Source organism: Rhinatrema bivittatum, chromosome 3 (genome assembly GCF_901001135.1).
Source record: "Rhinatrema bivittatum chromosome 3, aRhiBiv1.1, whole genome shotgun sequence".
Classification (NCBI taxonomy): domain Eukaryota; kingdom Metazoa; phylum Chordata; class Amphibia; order Gymnophiona; family Rhinatrematidae; genus Rhinatrema; species Rhinatrema bivittatum.
In genome coordinates, this window is record NC_042617.1 from 451,932,190 (window position 1) to 451,952,617 (window position 20,428).

Genomic DNA, 20,428 nt, shown 5'->3' on the forward strand with positions numbered 1-20,428 from the left:
AGAAAAATAAAAATGAGGTTTCGGGAGGAAGTGACTTCATCTTCCTGGATGGCAGCATGAAACAATCGCTACGCTCAGATGCTTTACAAATCTTGATTTAAACTATAGATTCATCTAATACTGCGCTTACAATCTGAAATGGAGGACGAGCATAATATACATTTATGGCAACTCGGAAAACAATTGAAATAAAGCACTTATTTGAAGCGGGCAATACATCTGGGAAACTTACAAGTCACATTCAGTTTTGTTACCACAAGAGAAAACTAAGCTTACCTTCTCACCCGAAGGCACCCCAAATGAGAGCAATGTCCACCTCACTGGCTCATCTTTCGCAAGTACCACCAATAGACATATGCAAGGCGGCGACGTGGTCTTCATTACATACGTTCACGTCACACTACCGCCTAGACCAACAGACGTCGAATGACGCCAACCTAGGGAAGATGGTTTTATAGACAATATCTTCCTGATCTACAACTGACTATCCACGCTTTGGATCACGCAAAAAAAAAAAAAAAAAGGAAGAGGACAAAGAGTCTTCGTACGAAGTGCTGTAACTGCGTGATCGGGAGCTTAGGACTCCCATGACAGCATGGCTAACTCAGCCCTGCTATCAACGGGGGAAAAAGCAAGTTTGCTTACCGTAAACGGTGTTTCCGTAGATAGCAGGATGAATTAGCCATGCTGACCCACCCACGTCCCTGGATAGTCAACGAGTTCTTAACCATCTGCTACATCACAGACTGAGGAGAGACTGTGTTTTTCTGCGTGGGAAGGCACGCGCAGCCGTACAGAACAAAGCTCTGTTTCTACTACAAAGCTCCGCCTCCTGGGCCCTTATGGACAGTTCCCATGACAGCATGGCTAATTCATCCTGCTATCTTCGGAAACACCGTTTACGGTAAGCAAACTTGCTTTTATCTGATCAGAATTGTATTAAAGGTTTACCTATGAAAGGTTTTATTACAAATATTTGTTCATAAGATACTGTATGGGAACCCAAGCAATATGCTTAAACATGAAAAAGATTGGGTAGCGGACCTAAGATACACTATATATGAGGACAATTGGGGGGAGTATAAGATGGCAAGAACGCAAGTCTTCAATTGTTTCTTTAGTTGAAATTTCATATAAAATTTACTTTAGATGGTATTATACCCCAGTCAGATTGAAGACCTTATTTCTAACCATGACTGGACTGTTTTGGAGAGAATGTGGACACCAAGGATCAATGGGACATGTTTGGTGGACCTGTCCCCAAATTATAAATTATTGGGAGTTGAGAGAAAGACCCACTAGTTTTTTTCTCAGCGTCTGTTGACGGGATGCTGAAAATGACTGACCATGTATTGACACAGATTTTGTTGGCGGCGAAGTGCGCTTTGTAGATTGTTAGTTTTGCTTATCCAATTTTCTACTGCTATTCTTCTGAAAGCCTCTGTTGTAAGAATTCATATACAACCACTACATTCTCCCCAAGACCTGTACAGCTACTGAAGCTCTACTTTGCATACACGCCTTACTAGTTTGTACCTTAACTGCAGCTAAGATTTATTGCAGGATGGCATATTATAGGTCTTCAAAGCCGGATATTGGATCTGGCTATGGTAAGTATGGTATTTTAATTTGAAGGTGAGAACCTAGAAATGTATGATTTGTGTACAAATTATTCTATTAAAAAAAAAAAAAAGCTAGAGCAAGCTTTTCTTTTCCACAAAATACGGGAATAATTTAGAATTATCAAATAGATTCATATATTTTTAGTATGGAAGATCATGCAGAATATCTACTTATTTTCATGCAAGACTGTTGAAATAAATGAAAAGTGGTAAATGAATGAAATTAGTCTGTTAATTACTGCAATAATGTACTTAAAAACACATGTCTTGAATTTCCATTTGTAGGAAGTAGTCAAGTCATGCTCTTTATATCCTGACCTTCTACCCTGGAAGCTGGGCAATAGCCAGATTCTTACTTTTTGGCTTTTGGTTCACTCTTTGTATGGGCACTACTATAATTTTGTTTTTAGTGAAGAGCTCACAATCCCATAACCATTAAGTTTTCATGGAAAGCATTGTAGATGACTCAAAATTCCTTCCAAGCCAGCTATTTCTATTTGAATATTGTATCACCTAACTTGTTTTCCATCACGCATTTATATTAGTAATAGTTCCCTATTGTTAGTACCTAAGCAGGTAACTTCATCTCTGGCTTTTCTCACCAAAACATGGATTGATTTGATATGCACGTTTTTCTCTAGACATTACTATTACAATATATGTATAGTTCAACAGAAATATTTCCAAAAAATGCAAAATAGATATATATTTTCAGCTAATATCATCAGCAATCATGTTTAAAGTTAAAGAAAACCAACAAAGTAATTAGATAGAAATGATACCTTTTGAATAGCTACTGAATATTTAAAGATGTAAGCTTTTGAAATGACTTAAGATCCTACATCTCCTCCACCCCTTATAGTCTGGTTTTAAATAATAGAAAATTAAAAACAGCTGCAATTAACTGAAAATAGAACAAACAGTGGCAACTAGCTTCATTATCTTCCATTCCCTCTTATCTCTCCTCTGGGATTCATCTTGTGGCTCTACATGGCACAGGATCAGTCTCTTGCCAGGGGCTCAAGGGGCTGCAGTGTCAGGTGCCAGATACTCTGTCTTCTTTTGCATTCCATGTCCTGTAATTCATTAACCGAAGTTTCTTAGTATCCAGTCAGATGAATCCAGAACAAGTAGGTTATGCATTCCTACTAGCAGATGGTGATGGAGCAAACTGATGTCACAGTATATACACCCCTGCAGTTACATCAACCTGCCTGTAATCTCCGTCTCCCACCAGATGGTAGATGTGCATCTCCCCACTGGGGATTGCTTCATTTTAAAATAAAGGAGAATTAAGGATAAAATTTGCCTCGCTTTCCTGCGGTTAAAACCAAATGGTCCCTCCCCTAGTTGAGAATTCCTGAGGTGATTTCTGTGATCCCTCAGATGCGTGCCTTGGTCCAGTAGTTGGTTTTGCCAGTGTGGAGTTAGTTGCTTGAGCAGCAGGCAGCGGGTCAGGAAGCAGAGTTGGCAGTGACAGTACATGCCCTCTCCCCCCACAGCCGGAGACAGTCTCTGTGCTCAGCCAGGTACAGCTGAGCTCCTGTAAATTAAAAAAAAAAAATACAGAGACTTAACAGGAGGTTTTTTTGTTGAACAGGGTTTTCTCCTCCCCGGTCTCAGTGCGCTGGTCTGACATTTGTTCCGCTTCGTGGGAGGTCGAAGGATGTGGGCAGCCTGACAGGTTGAGCAGCCTTCTTAAGTTTGGTTCCACTCCAAGGCTTTTCGCTGCACGCAGTGTGGTAGGCCACAATGGCTTTTTGTGTGTTACGGCTGCCCTCCTCAGGATTGTCAGTCCAACATGTGCGTTTTGCTGTGCGACCAGGTTGTGCACCCAGTTTTTGGGTGCACAATGGGGCCTTGTAGTCTGTGCGCCCACGTTAAGCGACGTGTAGTGGCTGCACACTTACCTAAGCGCGCAGTACTACTTATACACTTAAGTTTTTCATGTGGTTAATTTTTTGCCACCTAGGTGTGTGCGCCTATGTGTTGGATGCATAATTTCTAGGCGCCTAGTTGAGCGCCTGTCTAAAAAAAAACAAAACAAAACAGACACACGCCTCCGGCCGCCACTCAGCGTTGCTTTGGCTATCATGGCGCCTGTGCCTAAGAAGCCTAAGCTTCTTTCTCTTTGCACTGCTTGTTTATATACGTACATTTCAGACAGGAGTGCACGCTAATTTGTGCCAGCACTGTTTGGAGGCTCAACGTGAATTGTCTTCCTCTGATTTCACAAAGCCTGGTTCTTCCCAGCTGACTGTGGATCTGCGTAAAGACGATTCAGGTGGGAGCGCCTGATTTTGGAACTCCCCTAACTGGTACCTCAGCAGGGGAAGGTAGCTCAGTGATTTATACCTCAGGACCCTCCCGGTCTGGTTGCTTCTACTTTTTCATGGGGTTGCAGTCCTTTCTTCAGGCGCAGTCCTCGGCCCAGTCCCATGCTCCTAGAGCAGAGGCACAGGGGAAAACCTGCCTGGATTCTTTGTTGGGTGCCGTAAAACTCCTGGAGTGGCAGCAGGTCCTCTGGATGGAGATCCAGATGGCACGGATGATGACGCCGATCCTGCCTCTCTTGAGGATGGTGAAAATCCCCTGGATTAGAACCATATGGAACTATGGTATGGTTCTTTCATAGAGTTGAATTGCCAGCTCTTATTTCCCAGACCTAAAAAATTGCTTGGAGTTCCTGCGGCAGATTCAGTGTCTAAGCCAAAGAGAAATTCAGTTTTTTGTTTCCTTGCATAAAGCCTCTTGTTTTTTCCCTGTGATGGAGGCCATTCAAGAACTAATTCATGTTGAGTGGGGCGCCCCAGTGGCTATTTTCAAAGGGGCTTGGGTTTTGGAAAGCTTGTACCCTCTGGATCCAGTAGTAAGAGAGCACTTATATTTTTCCCAAGATGAAAATGCACTCGTGTGTGCAGTCTCCAAGCAGATTACCCTTCCTATGGAAGGAGAAGCGGCCTTGAAGAATGCCTATGCTAAGAAGATTGAGACTATCCTTAAACGAGCATTTGAAGCAGTGACAGTTACCTTGCAGATCCCTTCTTGTTGTTCCCTGATGGCTCGCTCTTGTTTGCTTCACTCTTTGGAGGTTGATGACTCTGGGGTAAACTCCAGGGCAGTGCAACCAACTGTAGCCTTCTTGGTGGAAGCAGGCTGTGATTTGGACCACACTTCAGCCAGAGGGGGTGGCTTCCATAGTAGCGGCCAGGCATCAGTTATGGTTGAGAAATTGGTCGGCTGATGCGACCTCCAAGGCTAACCTCATCAAATTGCCCCATACAGCTCTATTTTGTTTGGTTGTGAGTTGGAGAAACTGGCCAGTAAGTGGGGCGAATCTCTGGTTCCTTGTTTGCTGGAGGATAAGAAGCAGGTGCAGCATTCCCTTCACATGAGAGGGTGTGCTAGAGCAGTGGTCCCCAACCTTTTTTGCACCAGGGACCGGTTTCAAGCAAGACCATTTTTCCATGGCCCGGCGGGGCTTTGATCATATGGGGCGGGGTTATGGAGGGGGTTGGATTTTAGTGCACACTTATCATTTAATTATGACATTTATAATGTGAATGTGACTCAACTCACCATAGGTTCAGAATGAGTGGGAGCACCAGGCTTGTTTCCCTTGTTTTCCAAACTTCACACCGCTCTCCTCCATCTGATGCCTTCCCTCTCATGACCTCCCCTGGCTGTGAGCAAACCCCAGGAAGACACCCATTCATTCTCATACACAGACACACCCCCAGGCAGACTCCCATTCATACACATGCACACACTAAAGGCAGAGACCCCCTCTCTTTCTTTTGCCAGCAACCTCAGAGCCTCTCTCATTCCTCTGCTGCCACTGTCACTGCTGCCGTGTGGCTATTGGGGAGGTGCTGATTGCTGCTATTGGCACTGAAGCCCATTCTGCTGCCGCCTCTGTGCAGGCCCCGTGGGCTTCCAGTTCCTCCATGCTGATCTCGTACATTGTGAGTTCCGCATAGAGAAAGTGCTACTCTTGCACATTCCCAAAGATTACATGTGTCAATCAGTAAAAAGTAATTTATTTTTTTTTTACATTTGCTGTCTGATCTTAGTTTTCTAATCGGTTGGTCACAGGCTTTTTTTTTCCACCTTCCCTTTCTTATTTTTTTTGCCAATTCCTTTTATATTGTCTTTTTTTCTATTTCTTTTCTCTCCATCTGTCTTCTTCCCTCAAACACAGTCAGGTTCTCATTCTCACATGCTTTCTCTCTCTCTCACACACACACATACAGGCTCTCACTCTCACATGCTCTCTCTCATACAATCATTCATACACACAGTCTCTCACTGGCACATGCTGTCTGACTCTCACACACACAGGCTCTCTTCTCACTCCCACATGCTGTCTTGCTCAAACAGGCTCTCACTGTCACATGCTGTCTCTCACACACACAGAGGCTCTCACATGCTTTTTTCTCTGCAAACATTCAGGTCTTCACTCCCACACACAGTTTCTCAACTCACTGTCACACACAATCTCTCAACTCATCTCATACACGCACACATACACACTCTACAGGCCCTCAGCCTCTGGGCCTCTTCTTTACGGGTCGCCACAGAATGGGCTCTGCAGCGGCCCTGGTCTTCTCGGGCCGCGCTGCTCCTCTTCTGCACGCGGCTGATGCTCCTCCTCCTTCCTGCCCGCGCAGCTCTGGCAACATTTTTCTTCCGGGGCCGCACGGGCAGGAAGGAGGAGGAGCATCTGCTCGTTTAGATGCGACCTTTTTCTTCGGGCCGTGGTGACGTGAGCTCCACCACAGCCCTGCTAATCTTCTTGCTGTGTGTATCCGGCACACAGCACAGCAGTAGTTTAGTGCTGGTCTGAGGCGGTGCCGCAGACCAGCAAAAAACCCCCAACGGGCCCGGTCCTGGTCCGCGGATCGGTGGTTGGGGACCCCTGTGCTAGAGGATCCAAGCATTTGTGACCCTGTAGAGGAGCGTCCTTCAGAGGACTCGACCTTTCGGTGGGTCTCAGTCCTTTCGTCCCCGACAACCCAGAAGAGGTATAGTCTCAGGTAGTGGAACCTCCCGAGCCTCCCAATGAAGGTTTACCAACCCAGCTCCGGGTCACAGAAGATAGGGGGCACCTCTGTCTCTTTTATCAGAGGTGGGTCGAAATTACATCGGATCAGAGTGTCTTGGAAGTGATATGAGAGGAATATGCGCTGGGTTTTCGCAGTGTTTCTCGGGATGTGTTCATGGTCTCTCCTGCCACTCACCACAAAAAAAAAAAAAAAAAAAAAAAAACAGTAAGTGGAAACTGCATTGGCAAAGCTCCTCAGTATGAGGACTGTGATTCCCACAGGGTGATTCTCCATTATTTCATTGTGCCAAAGAGGACCATCCTGGACCTCAAAGGCATCAGTCATCTGCAAGTGAAGCATTTTTGCTTGAAGACATTGCGCTCTGTGATAATAGCCGTGCAGTTGAGGGAATTTCTTACGCCTCTGACAGATCCACAGAAGTATCTCCACATTCCCATCCAACTTGAACATCAACGCTTCCTGCGGTTCGCAGTTCTGGAACGCCACTGCTCCCAAAACCTGTTCCAAGGTAATGGTGGTAGTTGTGGCACAGTTGAGAAAGGATGGACTCCTAGTACACCCATATTGGGATGACTGGTTGATTCGTGCCAAGTCACTGGAAGAGAGCTGACTGGTGATGCACAAGGTGATTTCCCTGTTGCGGGAGCTTGGCTGGGTGAGCTTACTCAGTTGCTGGAATACCTGGGGATTAAGTTCGACATGAAGCAGGCCAAGGTGTTCTTGCCGAAAGCTTGAATTCAGAAGTTGCTAGCTCAACTTGGTCTGTTGTTGAATATTTTTCCCCTGACCGTATGGTTTTACCTGCAGATCCTTGGCTTAATGGCGGCGACCCTGGAAGTGGTGTTGTGGGTGAGAGTGCATATGTGTCCTCTTCAGCACTACCTGCTGTCTCGGTGAAATCTGCAATCTTGGGACTATTCAATTCGGCTCCACCTGCTGGTCTTCTCCCAACTGCAGTGGTGGCTGCAGGCGGATCATCTATGGAAGGGAGCTTCACTATCCCCTCCGGACTGGCTAGTCCTGACAACGGATACGAGTCTCCTTGGTTGGGGAGCTCACTGTCAGGAGCTGACGGCACTGGAGTGCAGAGAGTCTCTCTGGAACATCAGTTGCCTGGAGGCCAGGGCGGTCCGGTTAGCATGTTTGCAGTTTGGTGACAGGCTGCAGGGTTGCTCGGTCCGCATAATGTCAGACAATGCAACGACTGTGACAGGAAGGTACCAAGAGCCAGAAAGTGTCGCAGGAAATAGACAATCTTATGGAATGGGCAGAAGTGCATCTGCAGATGATAGCACATTGCAGGCTAAGACAATGTCAGAGCAGATTTTCTCAGCAGGGAGAGTCTGAACTCAGGACAGTGGGCATTGTCAGATGAGGCGTTTCAGCTGATTTGGGATCACTGGGGACTTCCATTCCTGGACATGTTGGCGACTTTGTGCATTGCGTAAGTTTTGCAATTCTTCAGCCACAGAAGAGATCTGAGGTATTTGGGGATCAATGCCCTAGTGCAGGAGTGGCCGGAAGACAAGTTGCTGTATGCCTTTCCTCCATGGCTCATGTTGGGCAGATTAATTCGAAAGATCGAATGCCACAGAGGGATGGTGCTCTTGATTGCTCTGGATTGGCCCAGGAGACTGTGGCATGCAGATCTGTGAAGGCTCCTGGTGGATTCGCTTCTTCGACTTCTGGCACACAGGAACCTGTTGCAGCAGGGTTCTGTCCTTCATGAAGATCCAACTATATTTTGTCTAATGGTATAGCCCTTGGACAGGGCTCACTTGCTGAAACATGGATACTCTGCGCAGTGAGCTCTGCTTTGCTAAGAGCTATAAAGTTCTCCATTTCCTTTGCCTATGTGCAGATTTGGAGAATGTTTAAGGCCTGGTGTGAGAATCGCGGTACTCTTCCTTGTTCGGTCAAGATACCGTTCATTTTGGAATTTATGCAGGATGGCTTGAATAAAGGTTTGGCCCTTTATTCCTTAAGGGGCGGATTTTCAGAGCCCTGCTCGCGTAAATCCGCCCAAAACCAGGCGGATTTACGCGAGCAGGGCCCTGCGCGCCGGGAAGCCTATTTTACATAGGCCTCCCGGCGCGCGCAGAGCCCCGGGACTCGCGTAAGTCCCGGGGTTCTCGGAGGGGGGGCGTGTCGGGGGCGTGTCGGGGGGCGGGCCCCGGTCGTCGCGGCGTTCCGGGGGCGTGTCGGCAGCGTTTTGGGGGCGGGTACGGGGCGTGGCTACGGCCCGGGGGCGTGGCCGCGCCCTCCGTACCCGCCCCCAGGTCGCGGCCCGGCGCGCAGCAGGCCCGCTGGCGCGCGGGATTTACGTCTTCCTCCGGGAGGCGTAAATCCCCCGACAAAGGTAAGGGGGGGGTGTAGACAGGGCCGGGCGGGTGGGTTAGGTAGGGGAAGGGAGGGGAAGGTGAGGGGAGGGCAAAGGAAAGTTCCCTTCTAGGCCGCTCCGATTTCGGAGCGGCCTAGGAGGGAACGGGGGTAGGCTGCGCGGCTCGGCGCGCGCAGGCTATACGAAATCGATAGCCTTGCGCGCGCCGATCCAGGATTTTAGCCGATACGCGCGACTACGCGCGTATCTACTAAAATCCAGCGTACTTTTGTTTGCGCCTGGAGCGCAAACAAAAGTAGGCTGTTCGCGCTCGTCTGAAAATCTACCCCTAAGGGTACAAGTAACTGCTCTCACCTGTTTCAGTGGTCCGGTCAATGGTGGATCCTTGTCAATTTATTCTGATGTGGTCTGTTTTCTGAAAGGGGTGGAACATCTTCATCATCCTTTGTGTTTCCGGTGCCGCTATGGAGTCTCAATTTGGTTTTGGACTTTTTTGGTAGGCCCTACATTTCGACTGCTGTGTACTCTGTCCTTGCGGTTTCTGACTTTGACAACAATGTTCCTTGTGGTAAATTTTTCTGTGCATAGCGTTTCTGAGCTGCAGCAGACCTTGTCTTACTAGGAGCAGTTTCTCTTTTTACCAAAAGTGGACTCTGGTCAGGGAGAGAGTTGTAGAAGAGTCTCATCTGTTGCGGCCCTTGGATGTCAAGTAGCATATTGTCAGGTATCTGGAGGTCACTGGTCCTTCGCATAGGTTGGATCGCCTGTTTGCCCTCCATAGCAGTATTAGACAGGGGGAGCCAGTCTCGCGGGCTACAATAGCTCGCTGGATTTAGGAGGTAGTCACGACCGCATACGTGGATGCTGGGAAGCCGTTACCTAGTCTGGTTTGGGCCCATTCCACTCGAGCTCAGGCAGTGTGATGGGCAGAAGTTAGATTGTAGTTTCCGGTTGACATTTGCCGAGCTGCAACGTGGTCCTCCTTACACACCTTTCCAGGTATCATCATCTGGATGTGCAAGCCCAGGAGGACGCAGCCTTTGCACGTGTGGTTTTGAATAGACCGTGGGCAACCTCCTGCCCTATTTGGGAGTAGCTTGGGTACATCCCACTAGTTCTGGATTCATCTGACCGGACGCCAAGAAATGAGAAATTACTACTTACCTGATAGTTTCCTTTTCTTTAGGACAGTCAGATGAATCCAGCTTCCCTCCTTTGGCTGCCAAATGATTGCATAATGATCCTCCTGTGTATATACATGTTACTGGGCTTACTGATGAGTGTTGTTACTCCAGTCCCTAGACATTCTTATCTGAGCTCAATGTGGCCTGTTAGCTGAGTATTGCAATGGTTATCTGTTTAATCAAGTTTTTTGCTAGTCTGTCCACAGATGCTTTTGAAGAGAATACTGGCAGGCTGATGTAACTGCAGGGGTATATATATAATGTGATGTCAGTTTACTCTGTCTCCATCTGAATAATCCACTTGTTCTGGATTATGATGCACTGATAAAAGTGCCCTAAAATAAAGGAAATTATTAGGTAAGTCGTAATTTCTCATTTTGTTTCTTAGGCTTGTAAAAATGAATCTGAGCAAACCTGAAATCTGGATGAAGGAACAAGGCGACACTCCTGTTCCTTCTTTCAGATCTGTAGCAAATAGAAGGTATTGCTTTTTTATTTAGGAAGGACATATATACCCTTGTACCAGATTATCCACAACAATTTGGAAACTGAGCTGATTCTTGGTTTTGTCATATTCCTTCAGAGTCTAACCATTTGTTAGTGCGTATTTGTTGCTCCCATCATCCATTTTTCCTTGTTTAATTTTGGCAAGTTGAAAACAGAGAATGCTTAGCTTCAAAGTGTAAGGATTGTGGACCCTTGTTGCTGTGGGGAGGTTGACTCAACCTACAGGGAAGGTCCTCCCCAACAGCTGGCAAGATTGGGCTGGTGCGAGACTGGTCTAGGGCTTCACTTTGACCAACCCCTCCTACTTTAGGCCGAGCCCTCAGGTTCTGGGGACCAGCAGGACTTAGGTGATAGTCATATTGCACATAGAACGGGGAGGGGGAGGGAGAGTCCTGATCGTGGCTAGGGTCGGAGGCAGGTGGCAGACAAGGTTGATCGCTGTTCAGGCTGAGGTCAGGGGTGGGCGGCAGGTGAGAGTGGTCTGTGTCCAGGCTTGAATGGTCCTGGTCCAGGCTATGGTCACTCAGTCAGATCGAGGAAAGGGGACAGGGAAGACTGGATCAGGCAGGTTTGGAGAGATGAAGGCAAGATCAGGCAGGAGCACAACAACTAACACTGCCTATGGTAGCTGACCTGTTCCTGGTTGTTGCACAGCCAGAGTTTAAATACCCAGCCATGTGATGTCGTCAGGGTGTGTCGGGGAGAGTGTTTCCCGCCAAGGGGCCTAAATAGGCTGGCACACGCCTAGAGGGAAGGCCCCGGTAGGGTGATAGCGGTAGCATCCTGGCCACTAGGCAGGTCGTGGTGTCGGTGGGGCTGGCAGCGCCAGGTGAGTGAGCTAGCTTACGGGGGCAGCCCTTGAGCTGGCAAACATAACAGAAAGGAATACAAGCATTTTGTCAAATTGACATTTACCTTTTTTTTGTTGTTGTTTTCCTTAGAACTTGTGTACTTTTATCAGTGCATCAAGTAAATTGGTTCAGCTTCAAAGTCTGTGGCAGACAAAAACCGCTGGACAAGTGAGTGCCCTGACCTGGGGCTTGGCGGCATTCACCTGTGCAAGTAAGTGAGCTCCAGATGTAGGTGACTGTCTTATTTGTAAATAATTTAGCAGTAGTATTATATTTTCAGAAAAGATGTGTTCCCACAGACACTAGAAGTATGTGTTTGGGGGGGGGGGGGGGCAGGGGGAATCTGTCTTCATTCTTTACTCGGTGGGAGTGCAAATCTTATTCGAATAGTACCATTTTTATAGGCTTTGCCTTAAATAGGGTATGTCAGGCGCCAGGAGGTTCCTGGCCATCTGATGCTTGGTGTTCCATTTAAGCAGAGCTGCACATGTAACGTGAGATCAGTGACTCATGCAGTCAGAAGAAGATCTATGCCATGTACGAGGATTGTAGCATTCTCATTGTTAAGACAGTTCACAATCGTTTTTTGAGACACTATAATCACTTTCAGCGTTTGAATTGAGCAGAGGCTGGCTGGATTGTTTAAATACTTTGGGGCCAACATGTAAAAGGGTTTTAAGGTTAAATAATGCGGCATTATATAGTGCACTTCAACACACTGCACTGCATTAACATTAATTTAATGGGTTTTTTGTGGACAGATGCAATACAAATGTTAATGAGCTGCGTGCATTAAAACTCATTAATATTAAAATGGGCTCACGCAAATCATGGTAAGCAATGCAATCTGTGTTAACTGTGCTGGTAATGCAAAAATCTTAACTACACCTTGAGGGTGCATAGTCTGCACTATTTGCAAAATAGTGTGCACTAAAATGATAGAAGAAAAAAACCCATTAATTTTTATGGGGGGTTTTTCCTATCATTTTGTTTTGAAAGTGACACAGATAATGCTGACATTGTCTATGTCATTTCAATCAAATGTACATCTAACATGTGCCTTCTTGGGATCTCCAGTCCCCCACCCCAGCAGCAAGTAGAAGGCCCCTCTAGTTTTTACTCTTCCCTCTCCTCCCCAAGCACTCCAAGATGTTGGGTCATGTTGGAACAGTTACACTGTTGGGCGTTCCCCCTCCTCCTGGCCTTTCTGATATGAAATTAGTATGGATGGGTGAAGAGAGAGGAATACACCCTCTTTCCTCTCTGGCACCGGAATCTAAAATGGCTCCAGCTGACATGTACGTGATTTTTTTGGTGCCAAATGTTAGTTGGGGGAAGTAGGATGGGAAGGCCATAGAGGGGTCTCGGGGACAGAACTGGAGGCACATTAATGGGAGCAGTAATATACTGTTGTCATCTGCTGCAGGTTACTGTGCTTATCTCCTTTTAGTTCATTAGGCATTTAAAAGTGTATTTTAAAAGCCCGATATGCACCAAAGCTGGGAGATAGGCACATATGTTGGGCTGAACCGGGCCAAGCGGATTTTATAAGCCGCCCAAGTACGCACAAATGAAAAGTTCCAAAAAAAGGGTCTGGGTGTGGCAAGGGTATTCCTGGATTTCAACTTCAAATTAGCGTGTAAATACTTACTACATTAAAATTTATTCGAACTCAGAGCCAGCCCAATAAGGTCAAAAACATTAATAAACCAACAATAGAACTAACTAGCCCAGCACTCACCAATGCCAAAATGAAATATTTACAGCATATCTTATAAACCACTAACCTTTTATCCCGGTACCATAGTTAAAAAAACTGAACATTCTGGTAGATTCATATCCCCCTTGATTACATTAAGTCAATGCTTAATTTGATTTATAGTATGTATATTATGTGATTTTATTATTTGCTATGCTGTAATGTGTATTTTATGTTGTAAAACGTTGTGATCTTTATTTGGAAAAACGGGATATAAAATAGCTAAATAAATATTGTGAGCACAGCACCTGTCTGTCGACATTTCATCCTGTAGTCACACATGACATGGATCAGAGTGAACCCTGCTGAGGTTCCAGGGGGGGGGGAGCAGTACAACGGTTTACTTAGATTGGTAATGATGACAGTGGCCAAGACTAAGGAGCTTTCCTAAACTCCAAAATACTTCTCATTGAAAATCCGAATGCAAATAGTGTGTAGGGTGGGAGTTTCTTATTGATTGTGTGTGTGGTTTTTTTTTTTCCCTTTGGGATAACTCATTTAAGCAAATTTATTTTCATTTTTTGCTAATAACACAGTTTTTAACAAACTGTTTTGCAGCGCAACAATTACTATGTCTTCTCTGTTCACAGCAAGGATATATACAACCTTGATGACCACAAAAGACTCGCTAAGTAGGTAACAGAGTGAGCTGAATGGTTTAACTTTTATTTCTCAGACCATAACTTAACTAAATTTCACTAAAATAAAAACTTATAGGTTGTTTAAGTTTAAACCTTTACAGGACTGTATTTAGAGAACACAGCAAATGTAGTAAAAATGCCATTTGCCTCTTGTGTAGAGCCTTGGTGCTGTGCTGGCACTGTACTGTCCTGTTCTCGTTTTAAGATGTGAATTTATTTTTCACTTTTCCTTTAAAGGTCAGCAAGATTTGTAATGGGAGCAATGGGCAAATGCCATTCCAGGAGCCTTCTTTTGTCCATAAAGGGAACATGCTCAGTTTATGGATTCAAGATATCACATTTATTACTTTGGCAATGTTTTCTAAAAGCCCAGAGGCAAATAATCTGTTACAAAAGTTGTAGCTTTTGTTTCTCCTAGGACAAGCAGGATGGTAGTCCTTGCATATGGGTGACATCATCAGATGGAGCCCGGCACGGAAAACTTCTGTCAAAGTTTCTAGAACCTTGACTGGCACACTGAGCATGCCCAGCATGGCACTATCCGCACAGCCATGCGGATAGTCTCTTTCTTTACGCGGTGCAGTTGCCTCGTGGTGGTAGAGCTCTGCTCTGTCTTCACAGTTCTTAAGTGTTCTTCTTGCGATTTTTTTTTTTCCCCCCCCCCCACCTTTGCATGGGGTCCCCCCGGTCAGTGGGGCGACACAGTAAGGGGTAGATTTTAAAGAAGTGCGCCTTCGCATACTTCTGTTGGCGCATCAGGCACCAACAAAAGTATGCTGGATTTTAGTAGATACGCGCGTAGCTGCTAAAATCCTGGATCGGCGTGCACAAGGCTGCCGATTTCGTGTAGCCGGCGCGCGCCGAGCCGCACAGCCTACCTCCATTCCCTCCGAGGCCGCTCCGAAATCGGAGCGGTCTCGGAGGGAATTCTCTTTCGCCCTCCCCGAAATCGGAGCAGCCTCGGAGGGAATACTCTTTCGCCCTCCCCTCACCTTCCCCTCCCTTCCTCTACCTAACCCACCCCAGTAAATCCCCGCGCGCCAGCGGGCTGCTAGCGCGCCGAGACGCAACCCGGGGGCGGTTCCGGAGGGCACGGCCACGCCCCCAGACCGCCCCGGGCCGAAACCACGCCCCCGGGCCCGCCCCCGAAACGCCACATCCCGCCCCCAAAACGCAGCGCCGATCGGCCCCGCCCCCGATACGCCCCCCTCGAAAAACCCCGGGACTTACCGATCGGCCCCGCCCCCGATACGCCCCCCTCGAAAAACCCCGGGACTTACACGAGTCCCGGGGCTCTGCGCGCGCCGGCAGGCCTATGGAACATAGGTACACCGGCGCGCAAGGCCCTGCTCGCGTAAATCCGCCCGGATTTACGCGAGCAGGGCTTTTAAAATCCGCCCCTAAGTTTTTACCTTCTTTGTGGTCAGTTCTGGCGATTTTTTTTTGGCGTCCGCCCTGCACTGCTCGCCCTCTGCTCGGCCGCCTCCGGTTTCCGGTGATGCCCCTGGTGCCCGCAGATCACGTCTTTGACTGATCTGCATGGTCTGCATCCTTTGCCTGGGGGCATCACATGACGTCCGGGGTTGCCATTTTTGCGACCAGATGACTCCTAAGGGTCGTTGGGCGCATTTTGATAAAATGGAGAAACATTTTGGGCCCAAGAAGTCGGGGCCCCTCCATACCGGTGTCCGGTGCATTAACACTTCGCGGCTGAGGGGAACCCATTGACACCAAACCCTCGGCATCCGCCCCTGCTCAGGCTCTCCCTCCTGAGAGGGGCACCGGAGAATGACCTCTGTTGGTGTCCTTTCCTGACCAGGAAATTATTGCAGTACTGGGAGGTGTGGGTTACACAGTAAATATGTTATGTAACATTAAGCAAACACAAGAGGGAGTCAAGCTTAAGTCCCTGCTTGTGATACATGCTGCAGTTATGCTTCCCATTTCTGAATGATACATTTTTTTTTTATATTATCCACTATACGGATTAGTGTGAAATACTTTTTGGATAACTAAGATTTGCAATATTTTATATGGCTTGATGCATGTTTTTTTTATACCGACTCCATATGAGTGTCTGTTTTTCTGAATAATGCTCTTATAATTATCTTAAAAACATTAAATGACTTACATGTTTAGCAGTTGATCTTTATAAATTGAAAATATGCCTTCAAGCCCTTTAATTAGTATATAAGTTCATTTAAGTGGATGTATAACATAACACATGCATTTAATATTTTAAAACCTGATTTCATTTTAAGAATCTAACATCTCATGCTTCTACATTTTCAGCACAGGATTGGATTTATTTGTTTAAAAGATTTATAACCTGCACTAGTCCCAGGGTTCAAGGCAGAGTACATGAAGATCATAAAATAGTTAAAATACACCCCCCCCCCCAGTACAAACTGCTCCCATTACATAGTTTTTAACCAGTAGAGCATAAGACATCTGCAGACAGTGACGTGCTAATCACAAGAATGGCCAGTGCACATTCAAAGAAAAGTCAGAAGAACAATTGTTTTGTCTTACATATTGGGTGTGACTCTCTAGTGATCTCTGAAATTTGATTCCATTTTTAATGCATCTAATTTTAGACATAGAGCTGTAAGGGCAAATGTAGCTGAATATTTAAGGAAATTAAAATATTTTTTTCCCCTTACAGTTCTTGTCCGTTTCATAGTGATGCTGGTTCTGAATGTATGGGTTACCATGACGGTACTGCTGTACAGGAAAAGTGATAAGAAGACGAATTAACAGATCCTATCAAGAAACAAGTACACACCTTGTGCTTTGGGCAAAGAATACCACCTTAGTATACTTACTGGAAGCTTGATTGAGCTGTTTACATTTGTTGTATTTTGCCTCTGTTAGCTGACAATGAACTAGCAACATAACTTCCACTGGACCATGTACAGTACATTACCCATGTTTCAGTGTCTTGCATTTTACTGCTTGCCACTTAAAGAAATTCCTTAAATATAGATATAGTTAATATTTTTCTCATTGCATGAAAGCATGTTAAGAAGGATCAGGTAGGGTAATGCCTTCTTTTAAGGCAAGCACTCCTGTGGGATTTTCCAGATGCTCATTGTTTTCTATTGTGAGGGAAGTTTATTTTTACTATTGCTATACAAATTTTAATGTTTGTAATTATTAAATTACTTGTTTTTAATTTCTAGTAGATAATACTAGAAAGTAAATCGAAGATTTCTTTTGATATGTCTGCAGCCTTTTAGAGTTTAGACCTCATTCTGTTTTAAAAAATGTTTTTGGCAGCCTGTTTATTAAAATTATTTTTTGAGTTTGACATAGCATTGAAATGAATATTGAAATACTCTGGAATCAGTATTTGCAATGTGAGCTTGGTAAGAAAAACCATCTTTTTTGACTATTGTTTAAGTTGTGTGCTAAAGGCTATATTTTATTTTTCTGTCACAAATAGTGCTGAAAGCCGCACCGTTTTCAAATATTGTCATGGCATCGGGTTTAAATTTGCCAAGATTTTAAGAGGAGGATAACATCCACCAAAAAATATGCAGACTAAGAAGATGGAACCATGGTTGATATTCAGTGGGTGGTTCCATGTGGAATGGGTACCTCAGAGTCTGCCATCTGCCTGGAATTGGTACCTGGCACAGTGACTCTGCTGCTCTCCAATGTTATCCCACCTTTCACTGGCTAGGCAGTGTCCAAGAGCTGCGTATAACCAGGAGGTGGAGAAGCTGAAAGGGGGTTTTGTAGACATAGGGGGAAGACTGAAAGGGGATTTAGTGAAGAAAGTCTGCACTAAAAGCCCTATGACAGAGGTAGGTAGCTGTTTTTCGGTGGAAAGAAATTCTAGATTTTGATACGAGCCTGAAAGGGGGTAGACTCAGGAATAACAGAATTCAGGATAGCCTGGGATAAGTAGAGGATCCTTAGTTGACCAGAAGTGAGGGAGAAAGCCACAGCTCAACTTCAGTCTTTGACACTGCAAAAGGAAGTAACTTGGGCAGATTTGATGGGCCTTACAGTACTTATCTATTGTCATACTCTGTTTCTGAATATGTCTACAATAAAATTCTGACACTAAATAGGAAAATTTATATAGGCTGGATTTCTGCTTTTTTTAAGTTCAGATTTCATTATTGAATATTTATACACAAATTATCTAAAAATAATGTCTGAACTACAGGGAAGAAGGGCCAAAACACAAATATCTTCTTTATAAGCAAAGAAGATTTCTTTGCTTATAAAGCCTTATGCAAACTAAAGATATTTGTGTGGTTGGTTTTCCTTATATTTGTCATAAGGCTTCGTAGTTTAGAATGTAGAATTTTAAGTGTCTGTTAAACCAAACTTTTTTTTCTTCTTGCAATCTTTGCTGTTTCTCTGTGAAGCATGAACCATTGTTTCCTATCCCTGTGCACAGCAAATTTACAGAAAACAGTGAGACATGCTCATGTGCAGCTTAAGCAAGAAGTAGTGGTGGAAAGAAAAGTAGACACTGCAAGGTGCAGAAGTGAGTTGAACCATGAAATGTTGAAAGTCAGGAATTCACCAGTGGGCCAAAGAGCCTGTCGGTGAGAAGCACTTGCTAGACAATGGGAAACCGCAACCTTTGCAAAACTGAAGTGAGCTACCTATGATCTTTCAGAAATGGGTGACGAAGCTGTGAATCTTGTGGTTTGGCATTTTTCAGGAAGGACCTCTTGGAGTGCTTCCCTCTTCAGAAGCGAGCAGGCATTGCCTAGTTAAACAGCAACAGCTAATGGTGTGCTAACGTTGCTTAATACTTTTTTGGCAAGATCGCTGTGTTGTGGCCTAAGAAAAACTCACTAGCATAGTTGCAGAATCAGAATCTTTGCAACCAGAGCTGAATTCACATCAGTAGCTGAACCTTCGCAAAGGAGAAAAGTGCAGTATTCCCTATGCAGAGATCAGAGTACCCTCGAGAGAGGGACCCTGTCAAACATCAGGACCTGTGCTGGGAGAACTTCGACTGGCCAACGGAGACATCCCACTGAAACATTCTTGATTCAGCTTGAGTGAGAGATACTCATGTTAAGCTTTATTTTTTTTTGTATTCTTATCTTACAAGAATAGAGCTTAGTTTACAGTCTTATGAAAAGGAGAGATGAACACCTTTGTTAAATAAAGTTTTCCCTAAATTCTTACGTGTCCTACCGTGTTGTGACTTCTTCTAAATGTCTTGGGTTTGTAAGGTACTAATCCCTTTGGTGCTGTTGTCTTCCCTGAACAGACCTTGACTGCACAATGGAGGGGCAATAATAAGGTGTCAGGGTGGGTAAGATCATCAAGGACTAAACCTTATAGTACAGGGACAGGTCTTGAGCTGGAAGGGATTCTGGAAAGACTAGGGTCATTGAAATTACCATAAGAAGCAAGATGTAATGACGTCTGGTTCTGTTATTATGGGGATATACCGTATTTTCCGGCGTATAAGACGACTGGGCGTATAAGACGACCCCCCCTTTTTTATACATATTTTTAAGAAAAAAAATAATTTTACACTCAAACAGGAGCAACCCTATCTATGAAAAGGCAACACAACAAATACCATATATCAGGCCCTAAAAACCAATATACCTCTTATTAGGAAAACAGAACTAGCAAGCAGCTATAGATCCCCACACATAAATAATTGTAAAACTATACTAATAAGCAGAATAAATGTTTCAAAACAGCTATGAACAGAATAACATCCAACAATTAAAAACTCATAAAAACTATTAAACATTCTCCAAACACCAATAAAATATTTCAAAAAAGCAGACACATCACATAATATTAAATAATTAAAATGGCAGTCAATCAAGAAAATAAACTTAAAAAGCCACCTTTCCTTACCCCCTCCAGCAGCTCTCCTATTCCTCTTCCTCTTCCTTAGGGCCCATGTCTCTCACACACCAATCATTTCCCAAACAGTCTTTGACACACACACCAGACACCTTCCTGAACAGTTTCTCTCATGCCAAATACACACACAGGCTTCCCACTCCCGTGTTCTGCTTACCGTACATATACGGGCTTCTCACTCTCATAATCACTTTCTCTGTCTCACACACACACACCAGTCTCTCTCTCATTTCCATGCTCGCTCTCCACGTGCACAGGCTTCTCATTCCCTGAATCACATTCTTTCTCTCACATTCACACACACCAGTCTCTTTCTCTCACACACACCGTCACCTTATCAACCAGTCTCTCTCTCATGCACGCGCACACACACACACACACACAGCCAGCCCTCCCGCTCCCATGCTCTCTCACATAATCAGGCTTCTTACTCCCATGCTCTCTCACATACCCAGATTTCTCACTTCTATGCTTTTTCTCTCTCTCACACTCACATACACATCAGTCATCTCTCTGAGCAGTCACTTTCATTGTCTCTCACACACGAGCTCGCTGACCAGTTTCTCTCAATCACACACATGCTCTCAATCAAATG

At 45.2% G+C, this 20,428-nt stretch overlaps 1 protein-coding gene across 1 annotated transcript in view; it reads left to right on the plus strand.

The window, feature by feature from the left end:
• Positions 1-19,130, plus strand: part of LOC115088037 (PQ-loop repeat-containing protein 3-like) — a 35,063-nt gene extending 15,933 nt beyond the window's left edge. Inside the window, exons 4-7 of the mRNA XM_029595902.1 lie at positions 1,553-1,610; positions 11,662-11,782; positions 13,921-13,962; positions 16,637-19,130. Of these exons, the coding sequence (XP_029451762.1) occupies positions 1,553-1,610; positions 11,662-11,782; positions 13,921-13,962; positions 16,637-16,728 (313 nt within the window). The 3' untranslated portion in view covers positions 16,729-19,130. The remainder of the gene's footprint in view (positions 1-1,552; positions 1,611-11,661; positions 11,783-13,920; positions 13,963-16,636) is intronic.
• The last annotated feature ends 1,298 nt before the right edge of the window (positions 19,131-20,428 follow it).